Source organism: Bubalus kerabau, chromosome 9, assembly GCF_029407905.1.
Source record: "Bubalus kerabau isolate K-KA32 ecotype Philippines breed swamp buffalo chromosome 9, PCC_UOA_SB_1v2, whole genome shotgun sequence".
Taxonomy (NCBI): Eukaryota; Metazoa; Chordata; class Mammalia; order Artiodactyla; family Bovidae; genus Bubalus; species Bubalus kerabau.
Window position 1 is genome coordinate 81,399,432 of NC_073632.1, and position 22,827 is coordinate 81,422,258.

Here is a 22,827-nt window from a genome sequence, read left to right on the forward strand (position 1 = left end):
GAGACACACGCATCCAGAACAGGGGAGCTTGGTGCTATCAGAACACACTTCTGTGCTTATCGCCGAGGGCCCGAGCAGTTATCACTGCCACTCATCACTTCACCAGTGAACCCCCTGCCCAAAGTTCTATACAGCGGGGGCACGTTTACCAATTTTCATACTCCTACAACATGTGCAGGGGAAGAGTCAAATATATTTTTACTAGAAGATTCTTCACATTGGGTATACATCTGGGCAAAATTTACACCTCAGTGCCCAACACTGTTTTTCTCACTTCTTATTTTAATGGAATCAGTTGTCTAATTTGGTAAATAAGTTTTCTAATTTTATATTAGTCTTGACCTTCTTGAGGTTAAATATTTATTGACAGACTTACAGTCACACAGTTGAAAAAGAAGAGCCAAGTAAAACACAAAGGGATGAAATTTCCTATTTTATAACCTCACACTTCAAAATACATAGTCAAATATGACACTGTTACTCTGGAACTAAAGGAATAAATAATCCAATGTAAAAATTTAAAAACAAGTGTTAAGACTAAAATAAATATTAAAACAATTTAAGTCTACAAATCACTTACATGCTTCAACATGAAATGCCTTTTTTTTAAAAGTAAAAAAATTATTTGGAAAACTGTTGCCAGGCTTGCCGAAAGTCACTTTTAGTTTACGTGTATCAAGTTATACATACGATTCATCAAAACAAACACATTTGTTACCTTTTAATGCCTTTCTTATTTGGAACATTTTGAATACACAAAATCCTGAAGCTGCTTATCTTTATTTTAAATAAAGTTAAGTTTCAACAGCATATATTTCAATTCTGAGCATAACATCACACATATAACCACACTACAGATATAATAATATTAAACGATTACTTAACAGACATTCTAGCAATACCAACACTTTTTCTTAGTACTTGCTGAGTAGCAATTATAATTTTTCTTTATTGATTTTCCAACAGTGGTAATGTAATTTTGATGCAATTACTAATAAGCACAAGTGCCATTATTTTGATCAACAACAAACCCGATGGTTTATAACAAGCTCAAAGGGCCACATTTATTTTCCACCCATACCTTGCTTCTGATTTTTCTAGATTCTTTCATAAGGATAGAACATAGTAGATCCTTTCTTCCTGGCCATCTGAAATTTCTGAACTCTGAAGAGAAATTCCATTTGGTTTAATTTGTCATTTCCTTTCTGTATATTTGGTTCTTTCCCTCTTCATTCTTCAACTCTTTACTAGGAGAAAATGACACACAATGTACTAAGTGACACACACAACCACAGGACCAAAACACTGATTTGTCTTCTTGAACATATCCTAGTTTAACTTTTAGAATTAAAGTCTAGCTTGCCTCTTGAACAAACTGTGAAAGTCTTTCAGTATCATCAGCAGTTGCTTAAGGCCTGCTCCAGGGCTGATCAGTTAATTTCAGCAAGAAAGAAATACATTTCTCAAATATATACAGTAAGCATTGCAAACCCTGGGCAACTTCTAAAATTAAGTGCAGACAATCAGAGTTGATGAAATTCTTCATTCACTGGAAAAAAACTGTCATGGATGCTGCTTCAGGGTTAGTGACTGGAAAGCATGTAGGCCGTTTTATTAAACAGCACTCTTTCATTTAGTTTATGATGATGTCTACTTTTAGAAGTGGGTTAACTATTATAGTTTTTCCAATAAATCCCCAAAATGGCATGTGTCATTTTTGATTGAGCAAGATAGTGATGGTTAACTATATATCTAGATGCAGCTTTGAACTAAAACAAATTATACTATTAATACAAATCCAGAACCAACAGGCAGATGAAACAAGAAGTTGCTTCTTTAGAGGCCATGTGGTAAGTATACCACGATCACAGGGTAATAAACGAGGGACTGAACCTGAAATTTTTTAATACAATTGTTCATGTATCAGTGATGAGTATCTGGACTACACAAAATTGTTTTGTCTTCCCTCTGAGCAGAAACGGCTTAACATGTGGTTGCTCTCAGGAGACAAACTTCAATCTAAGGATGATGGCCAGCTGCTTAGGTGTGGGCAATTCCATTGATCACTCCTGAGAAAAGCAGAGGCTAGAGCATTACGCTGGAAAAAAGGATGTGCTAATAACCATTGCTGAACCCTAACCAGAAAGGTTAGGGAACATCTGTGCCTTTAAGGTCAGGCCCAATCTTTTATTTTTATTTTTTAAAATTTATTTTATTGAAACATAGTTGATTTACTACGTTGTGTTAATTTCTGCTATACAGTAAAGTGATTCAGTTATACATATATATATTCTTTTTCATATTCTTTTCCATTACAGTTTATGGCCCAATCTTAAATAAATGGCTGTACTACCCTTTGTATGAAAAACATGTACACCAGGGGGAAAACCCTTTGTCAGTCCTTGTTTCCTGATTTTAAATTTGCTAAATTAGCACTATGTATAGAAGCCCTGAAATGTTTCCAGTGAACATGCTCACAAATGCAACTGAGGTAGAGTTTAAAAAGATGCAGGTATGGTGTGCCAAGGTACAATCTCACCAGGGGCGAAAAAGGGCATCATTCTGTCCTGGTGGGTATACAGGTACAGTATGTAAGGCTTGCCTCAGATTAGGGTCTGATAACAAGGGGAAAGAGGCTCAAATGGATGCTGAGCACAAGTCACCCAGGGACCCTATAAACATCTGTAAGGAACAGTGAGAGAGGTAAAGGATCTCAGAGGGGTAACGAGGCAAAACAGAGTGAGAGGAGGAGTTTATGATACTGGCAGGACAAAAACGAGGAAGAAAAACAGAAAAGGGAAGTGGAGAGAACAGCTGGAAATGAGTGAGCTGGATGCTGCATAAGATGGGGCAAGACTGAACGGTGAGAAATTATAAACAGATGAGCCAGGAAGACCCTCAGGAGATGGAACCTGAGGAGAAACTGAACTAGAATAAGCTAAAGTAGGCAGTGAAGACAGCACATTTATGTGAAATGACTCAGATTAAGAAGAGGAAGGAACACTGAATACAGAATATCAAAGACTGTCTATGAAAGGGAGCAAGGGCACAAAATAAAAGGAAAAAGAGAAGAGAGAGTCAGGTGCACACCCTGGACAAATAACAGGGCACCAGCAAGGGGGCCTCAGCAGCATGATGCTGGCTGCTGACGGCACAGGAACTGAGAGCCTGGGAGACGGCGGAGGCCTGCTGCCAAGGGGGTAGATGCCATCTCACCAAGACGCTGGAATGAATGCGAACCCGGGCTTTCTCTGCACATCTCCTCATTAAGGAACCCCATAATGTAACAGAGGGAGAGCAACAAAGTGAGGGCCTTTTAAAGGCAAATCATATGAAAAGAGAAAGCAAGATTTCATAGCAGGGTTTTAAAAATGAATAGGAAACCAGGTCAGTATTTGTGTGTATGGTATGAAAAATAAGATTCATAAAAATACTGCGCCCTATTCCACAAGAAACTCAATCCAGTGAGTATTCCTCAAAGGTTTGCTGTGTGGCTAGACACCAGGAGAATTACTGGGGAGAGAAAATGTGAGCATTATAGCCTTAAAGTACTGGGTTAAACCCAAATAGACTCTTTGGCCAACCCAATATTACCATTTAATCAGAGTTAAAAGGCAAAGCATTGTGTAGCAGAAATAACTCTGAACTCAGAGCCAGAAGATCGAGTCCTAGTTTAGGCACTTTTAAACTCTGGGTCTGAGACCTTAATTTCTTTACATGTAGAAAGAAAGGGCTGTATCAGAAAATTTATGAAATTATTTGTGTTTTAAAAGAAATGATCGAGTAGTTGCTGAGTAGAAAAATCAGAAAATACACACTGTAAAATGAAGGATAAAAAATCACTACAGTTCCATCATTTAGAGATAACCACTCACATGTGTTGATGTATATTGTTCCATATTTTATGTATGTTATATAAAAATTATTTTATAATCATTTTTAACTTACAAATTTATCATCTTTCATTTTTAACTTACAAATGTATCATCAGTCTTTTCATGTCTATGAAATACTTCTATGATATTTTTACTATTTTAATAGTCACATGGTATTCTATTTCATAATCAAGCCTTTATTCATAGAAATTGATTTTTTCCCTTCCATTTTGAAACCTTGAAGGAGTAGCCTTTTAATTAAATCTCTACATATACACTTAAATACTTTCCTACAGTAAATTCCTGGAGGTAGAACTGTCAGGTCAAAATATATGAACAATTTGAAAACTTAAGAAGAAGCTATACCCTACAAAGGATTATTTTAATATTATTACCAGCAGTATATGAGAAAACCCACTTCCCCACACTCTCATTAACACAAGGCTGTGTAAGTCTGAAGCTTGCTGCTATTTCATGAAGGAAAAATACCATCTCGTTTACTGATTTAATTTCTATTACTCTGATCACTGGAATTGGACATATTTCAGATTTTCACTGATATATATATCAGTGAAATATATATATATATATATATCCCTTTAAGAATGTTCTGTGTATCCTATGGGTCAGTTCTCCTATTGATAATCTTTTCCCTCTTGATTTTTTACAGCTTTTTATATGCTGAGGGTATTAACCCTTTGTCATATATTTTGTGAAATTCTTCCTGATCCCAGGTCACTGGGATCTTCTTTACAGCTTCTGCTTACACATTTTTTTGTCTTTGACATAAATGATTTTAAAGGTTCTGTTATTTAGATCTAAAAATCTGTTTCAAAATATGTTTTCTAATTCTGATATCAATAATAAAAAGTCATTCCTTAACACTCATGATCCTACAATTATTGATTTATAAGCCTTCTGTATGATGAGAAAAGTAATGTGATAGAGCTTAACATTTCACTTTTAATAGCCAAACTCTCTTCTGCTAATAGAGAAAACAGAGGTCACCTTCTTTAGAAAGTCCTTTCCTGTCCTTCTTCATCTCTCACCAGAAAACATCATCATGTCCCACTCACCTCTCTCAGTGGAAAAAGTAGTCCTGAATTTGAATTTGTCTCAAATTCTCCTCTTTAGTTACTCCCCTTATACTGCACGTTGACCGGCTCTTCTCAAGGGGCTCTTGGCTTATAAATATTCTTGTAATTCCCTCCGATATAAAGATTTTCTCTATATCCTGTGTTTTCTACTACCTACTGCTCAGCCTTTTCTTTCAAGTCCAACGTTTGGGAGAAGTGGCCTCTTCTGACAGGTCTTCTCCCTGTGGGCTGGAGACAATCTGACTCACATTCCAGGATTCTCATTCAAAACCTTCCTCTCCCAGGCCACAGCCTCTTGGCTGCCAAACCCAAAGGCATTTTTCAGTCCCTATTTGCTTCTGCTCTCTTTGACATGTGGCCTTGTTAACTATGCTTTTCCTAAACCTTCCTGTGGACTCCGTGACGTGACTCTTTCCTGGTTTCCTCTCACCTCGATGAGGGTGACTTTCCGGCTGGTTTGCTCCATCTTCTTCCCCTGTGTGTCCATGACATGTCCTCGGTTCTCCTGGCTCTGTTCTCTGCCCCACTCAGAACTGCAGGAGGGGAAGAGTGGAGACAAGGAGCTAGTGAGAAAGCTGCTGCCACAGCTCCAATGGGGCTCTGATTCAGCAAAGTGGCAACGGGAATAAAAAGGGAGATAAATGGGAGGATCTGAGAGAAAAATATTCAACAGACCACATGAGTGATTATATATGTGTCTGGGAAGCAGGGAGTTGCTGAAAATAATGTAGAGATTACAAACCTTAGCTGGTTGGGCTCCTTTTTCTACTGTATGAGGGGACAAGAATAAAATAAAACCTACTTATCCCAGAAAAATATTAGCTCCCTTGGAAAAACCAGAAAATTTATCAAATTGTGTGTGTGTGTGTTAAAGTGCAGGAGATCCCTTAGTGACAAAGAAGGGAAGAAGAAGTTTACGTAAAGAAAACAGTGATAGCCCAACCTGTGAGATGGGAATGCAGTGTTTCAAATGGTTTCCTATTAACAGTAACATAGAAGATGAATACTTTATGGATGTATATATAGTAATGCAAATTATGTTAGAGAAAAGAAAATACAGAAATCATGAAAAAAGGGAAATTCAAAGAATGGAAGGCAGTGTCTCCTCTCTAGGATGTCCAGGAATGGTGGTAGACATCATGAAAGAAAGTGAAGGTGAAAGTCACTCAGTCGTGTCTGACTCTTTGCAACCCCATGGGATGTAGTCCATGGAATTCTCCAGGCCAGAATACCAGAGTGGGCAGCCTTTCCCTTCTCCAGGGGATATTCCCAACCTAGGGATCGAACCCAGGTCTCCCGCATTGCAGGTGGATTCTTTACCAGCTGTGCCACAAGGGAACCACAAGAATACTGGCATGGGTAGCCTATCCCTTCTCCAGTGGATCTTCCCAACCCAGGGATCAAACCAGATGCAGTACAGACAGATTCTTTACTAAATGAGCTATCAGGGAAGACATCATGACAGAGCCCAAAAAACAGTACGAGAATTTAAAAATGAAGCAATAAAGAGGACTGAACAATGACTGCTGTGGACTGAATTGTGTCTTTCACAGGTTGAAGCCCCCAAAGTTAATACATCTTACAAAGGAGGTCGGGCCTTTAAAGAAGTAATTAAAGTTATATGAGGTCATAAGGGTGAGGCCCTAAGCCACAGGATGGTGTCCTTATAAAAAGAGGAAGAGACACCAGAGAGCTCTTTCTCTCCATACACACACACAGACAGGAAAGGCCATGTGAGGACATGGCAAGGAGGTGGCCGCCTGCAAGCCAGGAAGAGAGGACTCACCAGCACTCAGCCCTGTTGGAACCTTGATCTTGAAATCCCAGCCTTCAGAACTATGAGAAAATACATTTACATTGTTTAAGCCACCAAGTCTCTGGTATTGTTACAGCAGCTAGAGAAGTCTATAGGGAGCCGTGTAAGTAAAGGGCTTCTCAGCAGGAACAGTGGTAAAGAATCCACCTGCCAATGCAGGAGGATGTGGGTTTGATCCCTGGGTCAGGAAGACCCCTTGGAGGAGGGCATAGTGACCACTCTAGTACTCTTGCCTGGAAAATTCCATGGACAGATGAACCTGGTGGGCTATGATCCTTGGGGTCACAAAGAGTCAGACATGACTGAGCACACACATATGTAAATGAAGTGAAGTCAGAAGACTGAGAAGGAAAAGATGAGAAGTCACAAAGATGAAAGAACAAATAGAGCACATTAAGAAAGTAGGAAAACGAGGAGACAGAAAGGAAAGGTGGAGCTCTGACCCAAAAAGCACTGATAGCTTACTATCTTCAGGGAACCTACACGCTAGCGTCACAGAAAAAACTCAAATGTCTGTGATGCCAGGGTGATAAGGAGAACGAGGGAAGCAGCCCAGGAATGACACAACAGGACTCGGTAAACTGGAGAGTGGATGACTCATCTCAGGGAGGCAACCACTATCCCAGTACCAGGGGAGGAAGCCCTGGAAGAAGTGGAGCTGGGGTCCAGAGATTCAAAAGAAATATGGCACATACATTTTTGTGAAACACAGTGGACCTGGACTGTATCTTGCTAGCAGTTGTTTTTCTGTTTTTTAAATATTATTTTAAAAACTGTTTAAAACATTTTTTTTTAGTATTGTTGCTCTGTGCATTTCCCTACCCCACTTTGTTCCAGTCATAGGGTGCCCTGCTGGCTTCCGGGTATTCCAGGCACCTCCATGCAATTGTGCCTTAGCTCCTGCCCCTCTTCTGATTTCTAGGTCCTTTTCTTTTTTGTTCACCTTGTCTCTACATGGTTTTTAAGACTTAAATGCTCTTACATTTTTGGCTTTTCCTAACCACTGCAGAAAAATCAGACTGAGTGATCCTTTCCACCTTTTTTTCCTTACAATGTACATACAATCTAACAGAAAGCTGCCCTGAAAAATACAACATTTGGACTTCTGCTTGCCTCCTAGATGGAGTAACATGGACCAAGTAAACTGCTCACCTAAAACAACCACAAATATTGGATAAAACATATGAAACCATTTTCAAGACATGGAACCATAGGCAACAAAAGAAAGTGATAACAAAGAGATGGAAAATAAATGAGATCAGCCCTATGATCGCCTAGCTTACTGCCTTGAGAGTTTCCAGGCTATAGCACAGGGAGATGAAAATGGTGTGCAATGTGGCTGACTCCCTGAATGAGGGCTAGGAGTCTGAGGAGACCAGGAAGGCTATAGTTCACAGATTGCCAGAGAGGAGAGAGTGGGAGAACGTGAAGACTTGCAAGAGTCCCGTTCGAATTTTCAGCAGAGTACAGGTGAACGTATACATCTGAGGACATGTCCTGAGGGCAGGGACAGTACCTACTTCCATCAGCCAGGATGGAAAACCTCACAACTCAGAAAGCATTAGGTAGAATATCTAAAAGGGATTTTTATCAGTGGTGAGGAATAAACAGTCCAAGACTAAACACTGTTCAAGTCCCACCTAACAAATCTAGCTAAAAAGAAGTACAACTTAAAATTATCAGAAATAAAGATCAGAGTGGAAATCAGTGAAACAGAAAATAGATAAACAATAAAGAGAAATCAATGGAAAAAAAGCTCGTTATTTTCAAAAAAATTCATAAATCATTTGCCAGGCCGACCGGGGAAACCAGAGTAAAGAAATAAATTATCAACACCAGGAATTAAAGAGGCAATGTTATTACAGATTCTATTCATATTAAAAAGATAATAAGGGGATATTATGACTACTTTATGTCAATAAATTCAACCACTTGCATGAAATGGAGAAGTTCTGTGTAAGACACAGATTATCAATGCCTATATAAGAAGAAAAGAAAAGAAAAGGCAGAGGAACCAGAGATCAAATCGCCAACATTTGTTGGATTATAGAGAAAGCAAGGGAATTTCAGAAAAACATCTACTTTTGCTTCATTGACTACACTAAAGTCTCTGACTGTGTGGATCACAACAAATTTTGGAAAATCTTAAAGAGATGGGAATACTAGACCACCTTGTCTCCTGAGAAACCTGTATGCAGGTCAAGAAGCAACAGTTAGAACTGGACATGGGACAACGGACTGGTTTAAAATTGGGAAAGGAGTACATCAAGGCTGTATATTGTTACCCTGCTTATTTACTTTGTATGCAGAGTACATCATGTGAATTGCCAGGCTGGATGAATCACAAACTGGAATCAAGATTGCTGGGAGAAGATATGCAGATGGTATTACTCTAATGGCAGAAAGTGAAGAGGAACTAAAGAGTCTCTTGATAAGGGTGAAAGAGGAGAGTGAAAAAACTGGCTTAAAGCTCAGCATGCAAAAAACTAAGATCATGGCATCCAGTCCCATCACTTCATGGCAAATAGAAAGGGAAAAAGTGGAAGCAGTGACAGATTTTATCTTTTTGGGCTCCAAAATCACTGTGTATGGTGATTGTAGTCATGAAATTAAAAGATGTTTGCTTCTTAGAAGAAAAGCTACAACAAACCTAGACAGTGTATTAAAAAGCAGAGATATCACTTTGCTGATAAAGGTCCATACAGCCATGCTATGGTTTTTCCAGTAGTCATGTATGGATGTAAGAGTTGAGTTGGACCATAAGGAAGGATGAGCACCACAGAATTGATGCATTTGAATTGTGGTGCTGGGACTCTTGAGAGTCCCTTGGACTGCAAGGAGATCAAACCAGTCAATCCTAAGGGATATCAACCCTGAATATTCATTGGAAGGACTGGTGTTGAAGCTGAAGCTCCAATACCTTGGCCACTTGATGTGAAGAGCCTACTCACTGGAAAAGACCATGATGCTGGGAAAGACTGAGGGCAGGAGAAGAGGGCAACAGAAGATGAGATGGTTGGAGAGCATCACTGACTCAAAGGACATGAGTTTGAACAAACTCTAGGAGACAGGGAAGGACAGGGAAGCCTGGAGTGCTGTAGTCCATGCATTCGCAAAGAGTTGGATGTGACTTAGCAACTAAACAACAACAATATAAGAAATATATAACCTTAATGGCCGTACTTGCATTAGACACATTGAACTTGTAGTTAAAAATCTTCTACTCCAGGCCCTGATAGCTTTACTAGTAAGTCTACTCAACATCTAAGTTACATCAGCAAAAACAGTGGTGGAAGGACTTCTGAAAAATTTCTCCTTCAAATAAGCTATGGGAAAACTGGCAAAAATGGTTTTTTAAAATTTAACTTTAAAAAATTTTGCAAATTAGCCAACAGCTTATAGTAACCTGGAGAATGTTTATTCAAGGATGGTTGACACTTGGTAAGAATTAATTTCTTCTCATGAAAAGAAGAAGAAATTGAAGGAGTTTGGAATGTGGTGATTATAAAGATGGAAAAATATCTAGTGGAGGAGAGATTGGATAATCAGAGTTAACACTTATGACTACGTTATATTAAGAAGAGATTTCATTTATTCATTCAGTTCACATATGAGTGTTGACAAATAAAGGCCTTTAATATTACTGATCATCTGAATTAAATTCTCTCTGATCAAAGCTGTTAAAGAAGTAAAATAGTCCATGTTTCAAAATAAACCCCCAAACTCAATATAAGATACATTAGCAACTAGGGAACACTAATATTATTTAAGGATTAAAACATATTTGTAGAAGCTTCATAAAAAACTCTGACTTGGGCAGCAGATAAACACATCATAGACGCATGAGATACAAAAGGTAAAAGTTTAAGACTTTCAAGAAAAAGGCTTAAAATTAACCTATACAATTTCGTCTTAGTATCAAGAGTGTAGCTTTAACTAAAATGTGTAAAGATTGTTTGCACAGAAGTGACTGACATTTCTTTAAAAAAAAATTAAAAGTATAAATGAGACAAGAAATTCAAGTAGAAAGTGGTGAGAGGCAGTCGTATGTGGCTCATTTACATAGCCTGGTCAATCAGCTAATAAACACATGTTAGGAACTGAATGGCAACACTGCAAAGAAACAAACAAAAAAATAGCTTCTATCCATTTACTTGGGTACAATGGACTCATTTAAGTAAATTAGAGAAATAAAGAAATGACTTTGTTACATACTGCACTATAGCATTTCCATCTTCAAGTCGCCTACAGTTTTGAAATCATGAGAAATGTAAATTCATCCTTAATTCTAAGAAATTATGAGTATAGGGAAAGCCCAAAGGCCTTAGATGAACCTGAGCATTGAGACATAACTGAACTTCTCATGAAGATTTATTTTCAGAAGCTTGTTAAGTACTCTGTGTTCAAAAAGAGAAGCCTAGCTACCCTGACATGCTGGGATGCTTTTTGAGGCTTTTTTGAATTTTCATCTGGAGAGCATTGTGTGGCATCTTCACATCATCTAAAGATATGTATCCAGAGTGATCAGAGGGAGGACAGAATCTTTCATTCACATTTTAGGTAAAAGTTCTAAACTATTTTATAAAACATGTTCAAAGACAGCACTGTTCCCATAATGTATTCAAATATGATCACTTCTGGTTGTTGAAACAGAGTTTTTGTCTGTACTGATCCAGCATATTTTTTCATATGTGTGATCTGTCATTGAGTATACACTCCTCAGAGTCAGTTATTATCTCATCAACTATTATGTAAACTTTCAATTATTCAGAGATTGGTACTGAAAACATACCTTGCAGATAAAATCAAAGACAAAAAACGGGAAGACCTGGAACATGTGTTTGTGTCATGTGACAGGCAGAGTGAAAGTATGGGAAGAATGCAGATTAGGAAGCAGAGGATCTGTGTGCTGGGACAGGGTCTGCCTCTTTCTACCTCTCAGGTCATGTTTCTCCACATGCAGAGGAGGGGCAAGAGCAACGGTCTGCAGGGAAATGTGGAGACTCAAATGTGATGATGAGTGACCCTGCTCTGAAGCAACACAGGGCTTCATATATGATATACAATGATATGTAGTCCTAGATGGGCTTCCCAGGTGGTGCTAGTGGTAAAGAACCTGCCTGCCAATGCAGGAGGACCAAGTCGCTTCAGTCACGTCTGACTCTGTGCGACCCCATGGACTACAGCCCACCAGACTCCTCTGTTCATGGGATTTCCCAGGCAAGAATACTGGAGTGGGTTTAGCAGGGTTAACCTGAATAAATGTTTTCCTGAAGGACACTCGGTATGGATTCCCTGTGTGTATGTGTGTGGAAGCATGTACCCAGATGTGGGAATGGTGACGTGGGATTGGGAGGGCATGGCAGATACCCGAGCTGTTCAAGGTTGTTACATTCAGGTGACAGTTTGCTGGTGATGTATGAATATGAAGTTTCGGCCTCAAATTAGGTACAATATGCTCTGCAATGATAAAAACTGAGACGTAACTTTGTAAAGGTTTTCAATATTTTTTTGAGGTAAAAGAGATTTTCCATTTGTGTATTAAGTAATGTATTAATAGCAAGTACCAAAAAAATTACAAAAACTTCCTAGGGATTTTTTAAAATAAACACTTTAAAAACTGCTCAAATACTTAAGGCATTTGTAAGAAATCTATAAGGATATATATATATAAGTAAATTTATATACATTTATACAGGCCTTTATACAGTAATGCCTTGAAACGGGTGTTTCATAACTTTTGTAGTGTGGTGCTATGAAGAGAGAAATGGAGAAACTGTCCTTAAAAGAAACACCAACTATTTATCACTGCAAATTATTTAGGAGGTAAAGCTGCTTACTGTGCCATAGACTCTGAGCTCAGTCTGAAATCCTGGGACTTCAATGACTGCTGTGAAAGAAAAACAAAGAGTAAGTCACAAATCACAGAAGACAACACTGGCAATATTCACATGCTGAAAATCCACCAACTGGCTGAATGAGTAGAGCTGGCCTGTTCTGAACACAAGTGATTATCAGCATAATGTATTCACTCCCATAGAAAACCAAGGAAACAGCTCTTCAGATTGGTTAAGCACTCTTTGTAAATGAAGTGAGCTTTTAGGTTTGTGTCAAAAAGAGTTAGTTGTGAATCAGCCTAAATTAAGTCAGTAATGCTGTGTTTTATTACTCAAGTTATGCGTTTACCTTTCACCATTGCATCTTTCCTTTGTAATCTTCCCACTACACTCTATATTTTCATGAAGCCACACACTGAACTATGTGTAAAATTCTGAATCTGCAAGCTCTTTGAATCTTCTACAAACTTTGCTCAGTCTGTTTTATTAATGGCACCTCCATGAGGAAATCAAATAAGCACTTTGAGTGGTACCAGGTTACACACTGAGAGTTAGTTAGTTAGAGGTTTCCTCTACGCTTGTCTGTGCTTAGTTGCTCAGTCGTATCCGACTCTTTGTGACCCCATTAACTGTGGCCTGCAGGCTCCTCTGTCCATGGAATTCTCCAGGCAAGAATATTAGAGTGGGTAGCCATTCACTTCTTCAGGGGACCTTCCCCATCTAGGGATTGAACCCGGGCCTCCTGCATTGCAGGCAGATTCTTTACCACCTGAGCCACCAGGGAAGCCCCATTCCAAATCAAAGTATACTCTGGAACAATGGTGTTTGATATGAGACAGTATTTTAGAAATCAATGTTGCCATAAAACAGACTTAGAAATTTTATTTAGAGATAATTACATGTTATGGAAAAGATCTACTTAAACTTCATGTAGAAAATATACATGTTACTGTGTTAAAGCTTTGAATTACATATGAATGAAAGAGATATACCATAACTATCTAATGAAATTCTTAAAAGTCCAGAAAACAAAAAAACACAAAATGAAGTGAAAGGAAAGGAGTAAAACTTTCTGTTTCAGTCTTAACTTCTTTGAGTAACTACTGCTTTCCCAGGCTTATCTCTACTGAAACTTGCTTTGCCTTTTTAGATTTCCTCCTTCACAATCAGATTTCAGCAAGATTTGGCACTGAGCACCTTTAAACAAGTATTACTTTTCTTATCATAAAGATTTCAAGAGGATTTTGTACTTTTCTGGACCATAATTATGTGATATTATTGCTGGCTATATAGCTTTAAATCAAGCACGTAATAAAAACAAGAGTTAAAGGACAAGGAGACTTAGTGGTGAAAGGTGGGTGTTGTCGTGTTTTAAAGAACATCCAAAGAACCAATCTTTTATTTTTCTCAACTATTTGAAGATAATCTGACACAATTAAAATGTGTTTGGGAAAAAAGGTACAAGTACACAGAAAATTTAAATTCAAGGACAAATGCAGACTGCAGAATAGTCTACCTGCCCTTAAGGCAACTCATCAAGAAGAAAACTATCAAAACCTCTCAGAAAGCATCAATTATAACCTAATTTTTTCAGTTTTTTCTCAGGCTTATGGAATAAATTCCAAACAGTGCAATCAAATTCATGGTAAGATGCTTCTTTTACATGGTCTAATTATTACTTCTATCTCTTTGCCCAATGCAAGAGTAACATCTTAAATAAATGTACACATATACAGTCATCCCTTAGTATCTGAGGGGGGTTGGTTTCAGGACACTCCACCCCCCAGATACCAAAATCTACAGATCCTAAAAGTGCCTTATATAATGGTGTAGTATGCATATAACTTAACAACCTCCTGTATACGTAAACTCATCTCTAGATTACTTATAAATACCTGCCGCTGCTGGTGCTGCTAAGTCGCTTTAGTCGTGTCCTACTCTGTACGACCCCATAGACGGCAGCCCACCAGGCTCCCCCGTCCCTGGGATTCTCCAGGCAAGAACACTGGAGTGGGTTGCCATTTCCTTCTCCAATGCATGAAAGTGAAAAGTGAAAGTGAAGTCGCTCAGTCGTGTCTGACTCTTAGCGACCCCATGGACTGCAGCCCACCAGGCTCCTCTGTCCATGGGATTTTCCAGGCAATAGTACTGGAGGGGGTTGCCATTGCCTTCGCCATATAGATAACTAATATGATATAAATGCTATGTAAATAGTTGTAAATAAAATGTAAATGCTAAATAAATGGGTGCCAGCGTGGTAAATTCATTTTGCTTTTATGGAACTTTCTGGAATTTTTTTCCATGTAATTGTGAACCATGCCTGGTTGACTCTCTAGATGCAGAACCTGTGGGTAAGGAAGGCCAACTATGTACATGAAATGTTGTAAAACCAGGGGATTAAAAAAAAAAAAAAACAACCCAAATCATGGCTCTAATCAGAATTTGAGTCTACTCCAGAGGTTGAGGGAAAAGTCAGATTGAATTATCCATCACTGTTGAGTCAGTGTTACTTGTCCTTGCATACTGCGACCCTGAAAAACAAACAACAACATATGGCCACATGCAGGTCTTAGCAAACCTGTTTTTCATAGACTTTTCATATGAAATGGGTGCTGTGATGTCCTCAGAAATTTGTCTTAAGCAGGTTAAGTTTCCTACTGTATTATTGCATTAGAATAGTGGGCACGTCCAGGTCCTTTCTCATGATGCAAAGGTTGTTTTAACCTGGGTTCAAATTCCATGAACCACAAATTAGAGGGGATCCACATTACAAAGTTTTAACACTGATTTGTAAAAGGACACTTATTTAATTAGGACCAAAACTTCACTTCTAAACACCTTTACTCACTCATTCCTTGGTCTCAGCAGCAGCATGCCATATGGGTAGTTATTCATGGAGGCAGAAGGAGGGGGAAGAAGGAGGTGTCTCTGTGAGCTGTTTTGTTTCACTTTGTCGTTAAACAAAAAAGCCCCCAAGGCTATGAGACAATCAGCCCGTAAGCACCCCCAACCATCAAGGCCAAGGAGCATGACTGCCCTTCTTTCCCTCCTGTCCACTCACACACCTCAGCTGTTTGGGGACTTAATTTCCTCTTCATGGATACCCTTGATAATGGAGAGGAGGGGATGAAGAGAGGAAGATGAGCAAAGCAGAGGAGATGAATGAAAGGGTCAGAATATATAGACTCTTGCTTCCCAAACCCTCACGATTTCTAGTGATGCTCATAAATTTAGATGCAGTGAGACAAACATGAAAGGAATGATTAATGGAATAATTTTCAGTGCCTCCCTTGATTACATGATTTACCGAGGAGAAGCAACTCATAAAACACTGTGTAAAAGAGAAATAGGCCATGCAAACAACTCACCCAAATATTTCTATAAACTTGAAGAATGAATGTAAAATTAGGTAGATATTTGATCAATGTTTGTTGCAGCAGCACACCAGCTTTAAATAATGCAAATTTATGATACAATACAGCTTTATTTTCATGTGCTATTTATATACCTCCTGATAGCTACCTTTTCCAAAGAATTAATAACAGCAATTTCTTTTTATACTCACTTTGTAGGAATTTTTTTTAAAAGACGAAAAAAGCCCAACAACTAGGGCTGTTGGTTAAATTATAATTTGATTCTGTTCTTAACTCTATGTGCCCCAAGGAAGCCACTTTTCTCCTGAGGTCTGTTTTCTACTTGAAAAAGCACAGAAGGTACTCAGAATAAAAGCGTGAACTATCATAGCACCATCCTTGCATTTTACAGATGAGGAAATGGAAGCCCAGAGTTACCTAGATTATAGAAGTAGCCTGAAGGTTATAATTCTGTATTCAAACTGATTTAACAGCTTAGTTTAACAGCTAAGCTCTTTTTCAATACAATTTTGTTTGAAAGCTTCACATACAAACACTTAAACACCTAGAAATTCTCTAGGTGAATTGAGGTTTGGAGGCCAGGCAAACCTTGCCTCCCTCGATCGAATCCTCAGAGCCTGGAGGAACAGGGCTCTACCGAGAAGAGTTTACAAACTGCTCAACTAGACAAACTCTTTCCGGTTTTCTCTACTGCTAAAGTTGTGTTTGGATGGGGGGCATAATTTTATGATTTTAAATATTCATATAAGTTTGCTGTTGATTCTTTGATTTTAGAATTTATTATTGGTTCTATGAGCTGTATTTGGCACTCAATCTTCCAATTATGCTTTTCCTTAAGAACAAAATATTCCTTTATGAAGATGTAGTTTCTAGAAGTATGTTGTTGTTTAGTCGCTAAGTCGTGTCTGACTCTTTTGCGATCCCATGGACTGTAGCCTGCCAGGCTCCTCTGTTCATGGGATTTTCCAGGCCAGAATACTGGAGTGGGTTGCCATTTCCTTCTCCAGGGGATCTTCCCGACCCAGCAATCAAACCCACGTCTGCTACATTGGCAGGCAGATTCTTTACCACTGAGCCACGAGGGAAGCCCCTTCTAGAAGTATATATAAAAAAAGCGAAAGCCTTCATCTTGATTCATGATTTGTAGTTTTGGATACTAATTATGCCAGGTAGGAACAACAACTATTGAGTTGGCCAAAAAGTTTGGGCTTTTCTGTAAGATGTTATGCCAAATACTTAACAGAACGCCACTCTAGGGGCAAGGAGTGTACTACACACCCTGGAGATGCAAAGCTAAGCAGGTTCTAATATCTTATACTCTAACAGGGAAAGGCATGGAGGTAAGCAATGAGGCACGTTACGATAAAGAGAAAAGAAATGTGCAGATATAAAGGAACAGAAGGCCTGAATTGCAACTGGAGGCTTCAGAGGAGGATTCTCGGAGGAGGAAACATTTAGCTAACTCCTAAGGAATAAATTGAAACTGTGATCACTGGAGTGGTGCAAAAATTATACAGTTGGAGAAACCGGGGTAAGCAGAGGCTGAAGACTTTGTGTGTGCAAGGCAGTGTACTCAAGGAGGATGATTTGGGAGATGAGGAAAAACTGGTCAGAACGTCTATTCAAATGTTGAAGGATGAGAGCTAGATTAAAACTTATGAGATTTGGGCTTTAAAGGCAAATAGAGCACCAACTAAGATTTCTGAGCTGATAAATCACATGACTCAACTTTTGTATTAGCAACAGAAAACAGTGTACTTCTGGTAGGCAGGTGAAGAGTGCAGTAAAGACTGGGGTATGGGAGCTGGTGACTCCCCAGGCAGGGGTTGGGGGCTATTTCACAGTCATCCTTCCCAGGCTCCTCTCCCGCAGTGCGCACTTTAAAATAACTGGCGCCTCTTCACGCTTTCTGGTCTTTGTCCTTTCCTTCCGTATACTCCTCTGTTCCCATGGATTCAACCCATATGCTTATGCCAACGACTTCCAAATCCATAACCTGAACCTCAATCTCCAATTTTCTTCAAAATGATTTGGCAATTTCATTAGTTTTCAGCAAATCTTGCAAATACAGTAGTTTTTCTGAAAATATGCTTGGAACCATACATCTGCCTCCGAACTCTCTCGCCAAGCTGAGTTCTCAGTCTGTCTCTGCTGCACTGGCTGCCGCACAAGTACTAACACGTCGTGCCTCTCACAGTGAAGCCCCCTTTTGTTCTCACATATAGAGGTGGTCACCTTAGAAACTCAGATTGTTCCTCTTCCTTCATATGGACTTTGTCACCACATCCTACTTTCTCATTATGTTTGGTTTGGATTGCTACAACAGCTTCTCCTGGTCTTGTACAGTACTGCTTTTATTTTCCTTCTTCTAGTCTCAGATCTTCTAGAATGAGTTTTTGAAAGAACTGACTTGATCATGCCATCCGCCACGTTTTAAATCTTTCAGTGGCTGACTAGTGCCTTCAGGATCAAATCCAGCTCCTTAACATGCCATATAAGGATCCTCTTGATCCTGGCCCCGTATGCAGGTTCAGCTCTACCTGTTTTTAACTCTGTAGCCTAGGCTCCAGCCATGATGAAGTATTTGTGACAGCCTGTGTGCCATGCCTTAGTATTTGTTCAGTCTGCCTGGAATGCCCTTCCTCCTATAAAACTTAGAAATAAACCCCATTGGAAAGCATCTCCTGACCTCATTAAGCTTAGGTCAGGGGCCAGTTCTATTTATTTTCCTGCATTACATATAGAAATTTATCAAAACACTTAGATTACTATGCTGCAAAAACTCCTGATGTTTGACTATTTGTTCTTTCAAGAGAGAGAGAACTCCTTACTTCAAGGTGAAGGTAGATGACAATTCCACTGACACACTGGAGGAGAGAGGAAAAAACTGGGCTTTTAAAACTGCATTTGGTTTTGGGCATATTGGACCAGAGATTCCAGAATGATATCTAACTGAATGAATCTGCAGGCCAGAATACTGGAGTGGGTAGACCTTCCCTTCTCCAGGGGAATCTTCCTGGCTATACCCCAATACAAAATGAAAAATTTACTTAAAAAATAAAAAAATAAAACATTTTGCTCCAGAAAACAAAACAAAACAAAACTATTTGAAATTATAGAGGTAGAGGATAATCCAGAAAGAAGTATTAGAGAAAAAAAAAAAGATGCAGCATATATATCTTCATGAAGGCTTGTTTTATGGTATCAAGCAAAGTTAGAGAATGAGACACAGAGGAGAGGTAAGCACACTGTTACAAACATTAAGGAAACAGAAAAAAACAGAGGTGTTAATGACCCAGGATGCTGGCCTATGCATTTCTTTACATGGCCTGTAAACTGCTGAAAATGATCCCTCCCTCCATCCTGCGCTTTATCCCGAGTCTCTTTCCCTTGTGACCAGCTGGTTTTTCAGTTTCTCTGAGGAGCACTTTTGACCACTTGAGGGCTTCTGCACAAGCTGCTTCTAATGCCTCCAATGTATCCTCCTGGTCTCCCCGCCTCCACCCTTCATAAAAACTAACCCATCCACTTCTCACCACAAGGCCTCACAGCTTCCCTTCAGCCCTTTCACTGCTTATGTTTAGTTTTATGACTCATTAATTACAGTTACTTTCACTCATCGGGCTCTAAGTTCTGTAATGTGAGGGACCTTTTCTGTTTAATTCACCACTACACTACCCAGATGACACTTTACCAGTTCTATGGGACAATAGCAGGCATTCAATGTATGTGTGTTCAATGAATAAACATCAAAGACACCAGAGGGGTGGAGGGATGAGGATGCAGATCATTGGTTGAGTGAGGGCCAGAAGAACGTGGGAAGGGAAAATGACCCAAAATACAAGTGGAGAGGTAGGCCGTAGAAAGGAAGGTACATCTTTCTTTGAGATCTGAAAGCCGCTAGAGAAGGAAGGGGAAGTAACAGAAACACAGAGAAAGCACAAAGTCAGCCTGTTTTAAGAGTGTGGACCTTATTTTGACTAGGCTCTCTAAAGAATGGGATAGGGAGTCAGGAGGAACAAAAAGACAATCAAGACCATGGACCTCACTCAGGCTGGGAATCAAATATGACACAGAGATAACCACCACAGTTACGTGCTTTTCTTTGGCAGTGATGAGATTCTAGAGTAGACGTGAAAGAAATAGACAACTGGTTTACTCTCAGGGCTGGGGACTGGGAAGACCTGTATGCCAAGTCACACACTCGAAGAGCCATTTATGTGTATGACATCAAACTGCTAAAGGACTGCTGCTTTCATGCATCTATTTCCTGGTGGTCTAAGAGCTGGTTTGGGGAAAGTGAAAACTGGCAGCAGGGGCTTCCCTGGTGGCTCAGTGGTAAAGAATCTGCCTGCCAATGCAGGAGATACTGGTTTGATCCCTGGTCCAGGAAGAGCCCACATGCTGTGAAGCAACGAAGTCTCTGTGCCACAAGTAGTGAGCCTGTGCTCGAGTCTGGGAGCCACAACTACTGAGCGCATATGTTGCAACTACTAAAGCCCAAGTGCCTAGAGCCCGTGCTCTGCAGCAAGAGAACCCAAGCAATGAGAAGCCCATGCACCACAACCAGAGAAAACCCCCTCTCACTGCAACTAGGGAAAAAGCTCGAGAAGCAAAGAAGACCCAGCGCAGCCAAAAGTAAATAAAATTAACAAAACAAAACAAAACAAAACAATGGCAGATAACCAAGAAGGCAGGAAACATCAGAATACCACCTCTTCCCACTTAAAAAAAAATTCTGCAAACTAAAGAATCATTTGAGTCAGCCAGTGCCTCTTTTGGGACTGAACTATTTCCTAGATGAGTGATGTGGGAAGGAAACTGGGAGACTGAGGGAGATGTGGCAATTTTATCAAGTCCACTGCAGCCCTCTGCACACTGTTGACCATCTGCTCATGAGCAACATCATCACTGCTGATGTTCGACAGGGTCAGGTCTGATCTGGAAGATTAATACATCTCGGTATTACATATCAGTACAGCTGCTCCTCTTTATCTGATCCTTCATTCAATAAGCATTTATTGAATACCTGCTTTGTGCTAGATGCTGGGAACTCAATTTTAAATGAGACACAGTCCCTGCCTTCAAGGAACTTTTAGCTCTTTTATTTACATCCAAAAGGGAAGACAAGAATAGAAGACAAAAGTCATACACCTGAGCCAAGCTGGAGTTGTAGGTTACATTTTTCCATTTGACTCTATGCCTGAGCTTTTCTGTCTCCTTCTTTATTATAAAGATTAACAGGTTTTATAAAATAACTATGTACTCTTAGCAGCTTCCCTGGTGCTCAGTGGTAAAAGAATCAGCCTGCAATACAGGAGATGCCGGAGACGTGGGTTTGATCCCTGGGTAGGGAAGATTCCCTGGCAACCCACTCCAGTATTCTTGCCTGGAAAATCCCATGGACAGAGGAGCCTGGCAAGCTACGGTTCATGCGGTCGCAAAGAGTCTGAAGCGACTGAGTTCGTACTTTTAATAAAGTTTCAAAATACAGCTAATCCTCATTATTTGTGGATCCCTATTTGCAAATTTTCCTACTCACTAAAATTTATTTGTAATCTCCAAATCAATCTGTGTGGTGCTTCTGCAGTTGAATACATGCACTGGTGCAGAGTGGTGATACGTGTGAGCTGCCCAGCGCACATGTGCCAGATGAGGGAGGAACGTTAGAACCTCCTGATGCCTTGGCATGTTTCTAATGCTCTGACTTCTTGTATCAGTTCTCATACAGAAAACAAGTGTCCTTCTCCTGATCTATTTAGTGACATGTTTTTCACATTTTTGTGCTTTTTGTTGGTGATTCTGCCGTTTTAAAGGAACCCTAAGCCTATTGTTGAAGTGCTGACCCATGTGACTAAGTGCAAGAGGGCTGAGGTGCCTCCCAGATAAACCTTGTGTGCTAGTCAGGCTTTGTTCAGGTGCAAGTTGTACTCCATGAGTTCAATTTTAATGATTCGACTATATTAGTTAAAGTGTTTTTACACCAACATACATATAAAACAAGGTTATATATTGGTGGGTTGATGAAAATCTTGTGACCAGAGGCTCTCAAGAACCTAATCCTCCATTTGCTCTAGGAGCTCTGGTTTAGAATTCAGTAATTCAGTGTTCATGGTGAATTTACAGAACAGAAGCACTGTAAATGAGGAGAACTGATGGTGTAGTTTCCAGCACGGCTTCTGTGCACCCACCAGATTACTATTTTACTATCTTAGTTCTACCTTTCATAATCTTATTCCTTGACAAATGTATGAGGTTTTGGGGAGCTCTGTCTCAATCAAATCATAATCATTCATTGAGAATATCATACATGTACAGTACTAAGATGGGGACTTTGGGAGGAATACAAATGTTGCAAAGTTGATTCCTGTTAGTTTCACATGGCTGTGTGTAAGGGCTTATAGACTCCTATTCAGTCAGGTCAACTGGAAGTTTATACTCCGAGGTCAAAGAGCCTGAAGTAAATACGTTATTCCACTGATGAGGCTGGAAGAACATTCTCTAGCAAATTCTGTAACTCTGTGATTACAAAGGGGCCTTCAGAAATGTAAAGGATTATCTTGCAAAGATTAGTACATTTAGGGTAGAGTCTGGGCACTGGTAGTTTTTACACAAGTGCCCTGGGAGATTCTGAAGCCTAGCAGTTTGAGAACTATTACTCTAGCATATATCAAAGCAGTAATTTGCGGGGGTTGGAGAGCTCAGGACTAAATCCTGCCTTGTGTGTATGAAGCTGACTTGGCTTAGTAGCCGATAAGCACGGATTGCTGTGATCTCTATGGTCTCCTCCCTTTCTTGCCTTCTTCCCTTCCTCTGGTTGGAATGTCA

General features: G+C 39.6%; 1 protein-coding gene across 2 annotated transcripts in view; it reads right to left on the reverse strand.

The window, feature by feature from the left end:
- Window positions 1-343: 343 nt before the first annotated feature.
- The window catches only part of AHI1 (Abelson helper integration site 1), a 217,191-nt gene continuing 194,707 nt past the window's right edge, over window positions 344-22,827 (reverse strand). The window contains exons 25-27 of one of the 2 annotated variants that reach the window (XR_008698351.1): window positions 12,629-12,678; window positions 4,952-5,505; window positions 344-1,247 (exon numbers count right to left, since the gene is read on the reverse strand). Coding sequence is in view for 1 of the 2 variants with exons in the window: in XM_055535697.1 (XP_055391672.1) it covers window positions 1,245-1,247; window positions 5,403-5,505; window positions 12,629-12,678 (156 nt within the window). In the remaining variant the exon portion in view is untranslated. The remainder of the gene's footprint in view (window positions 1,248-4,951; window positions 5,506-12,628; window positions 12,679-22,827) is intronic. The other variant, XM_055535697.1, reaches the window with a different exon arrangement.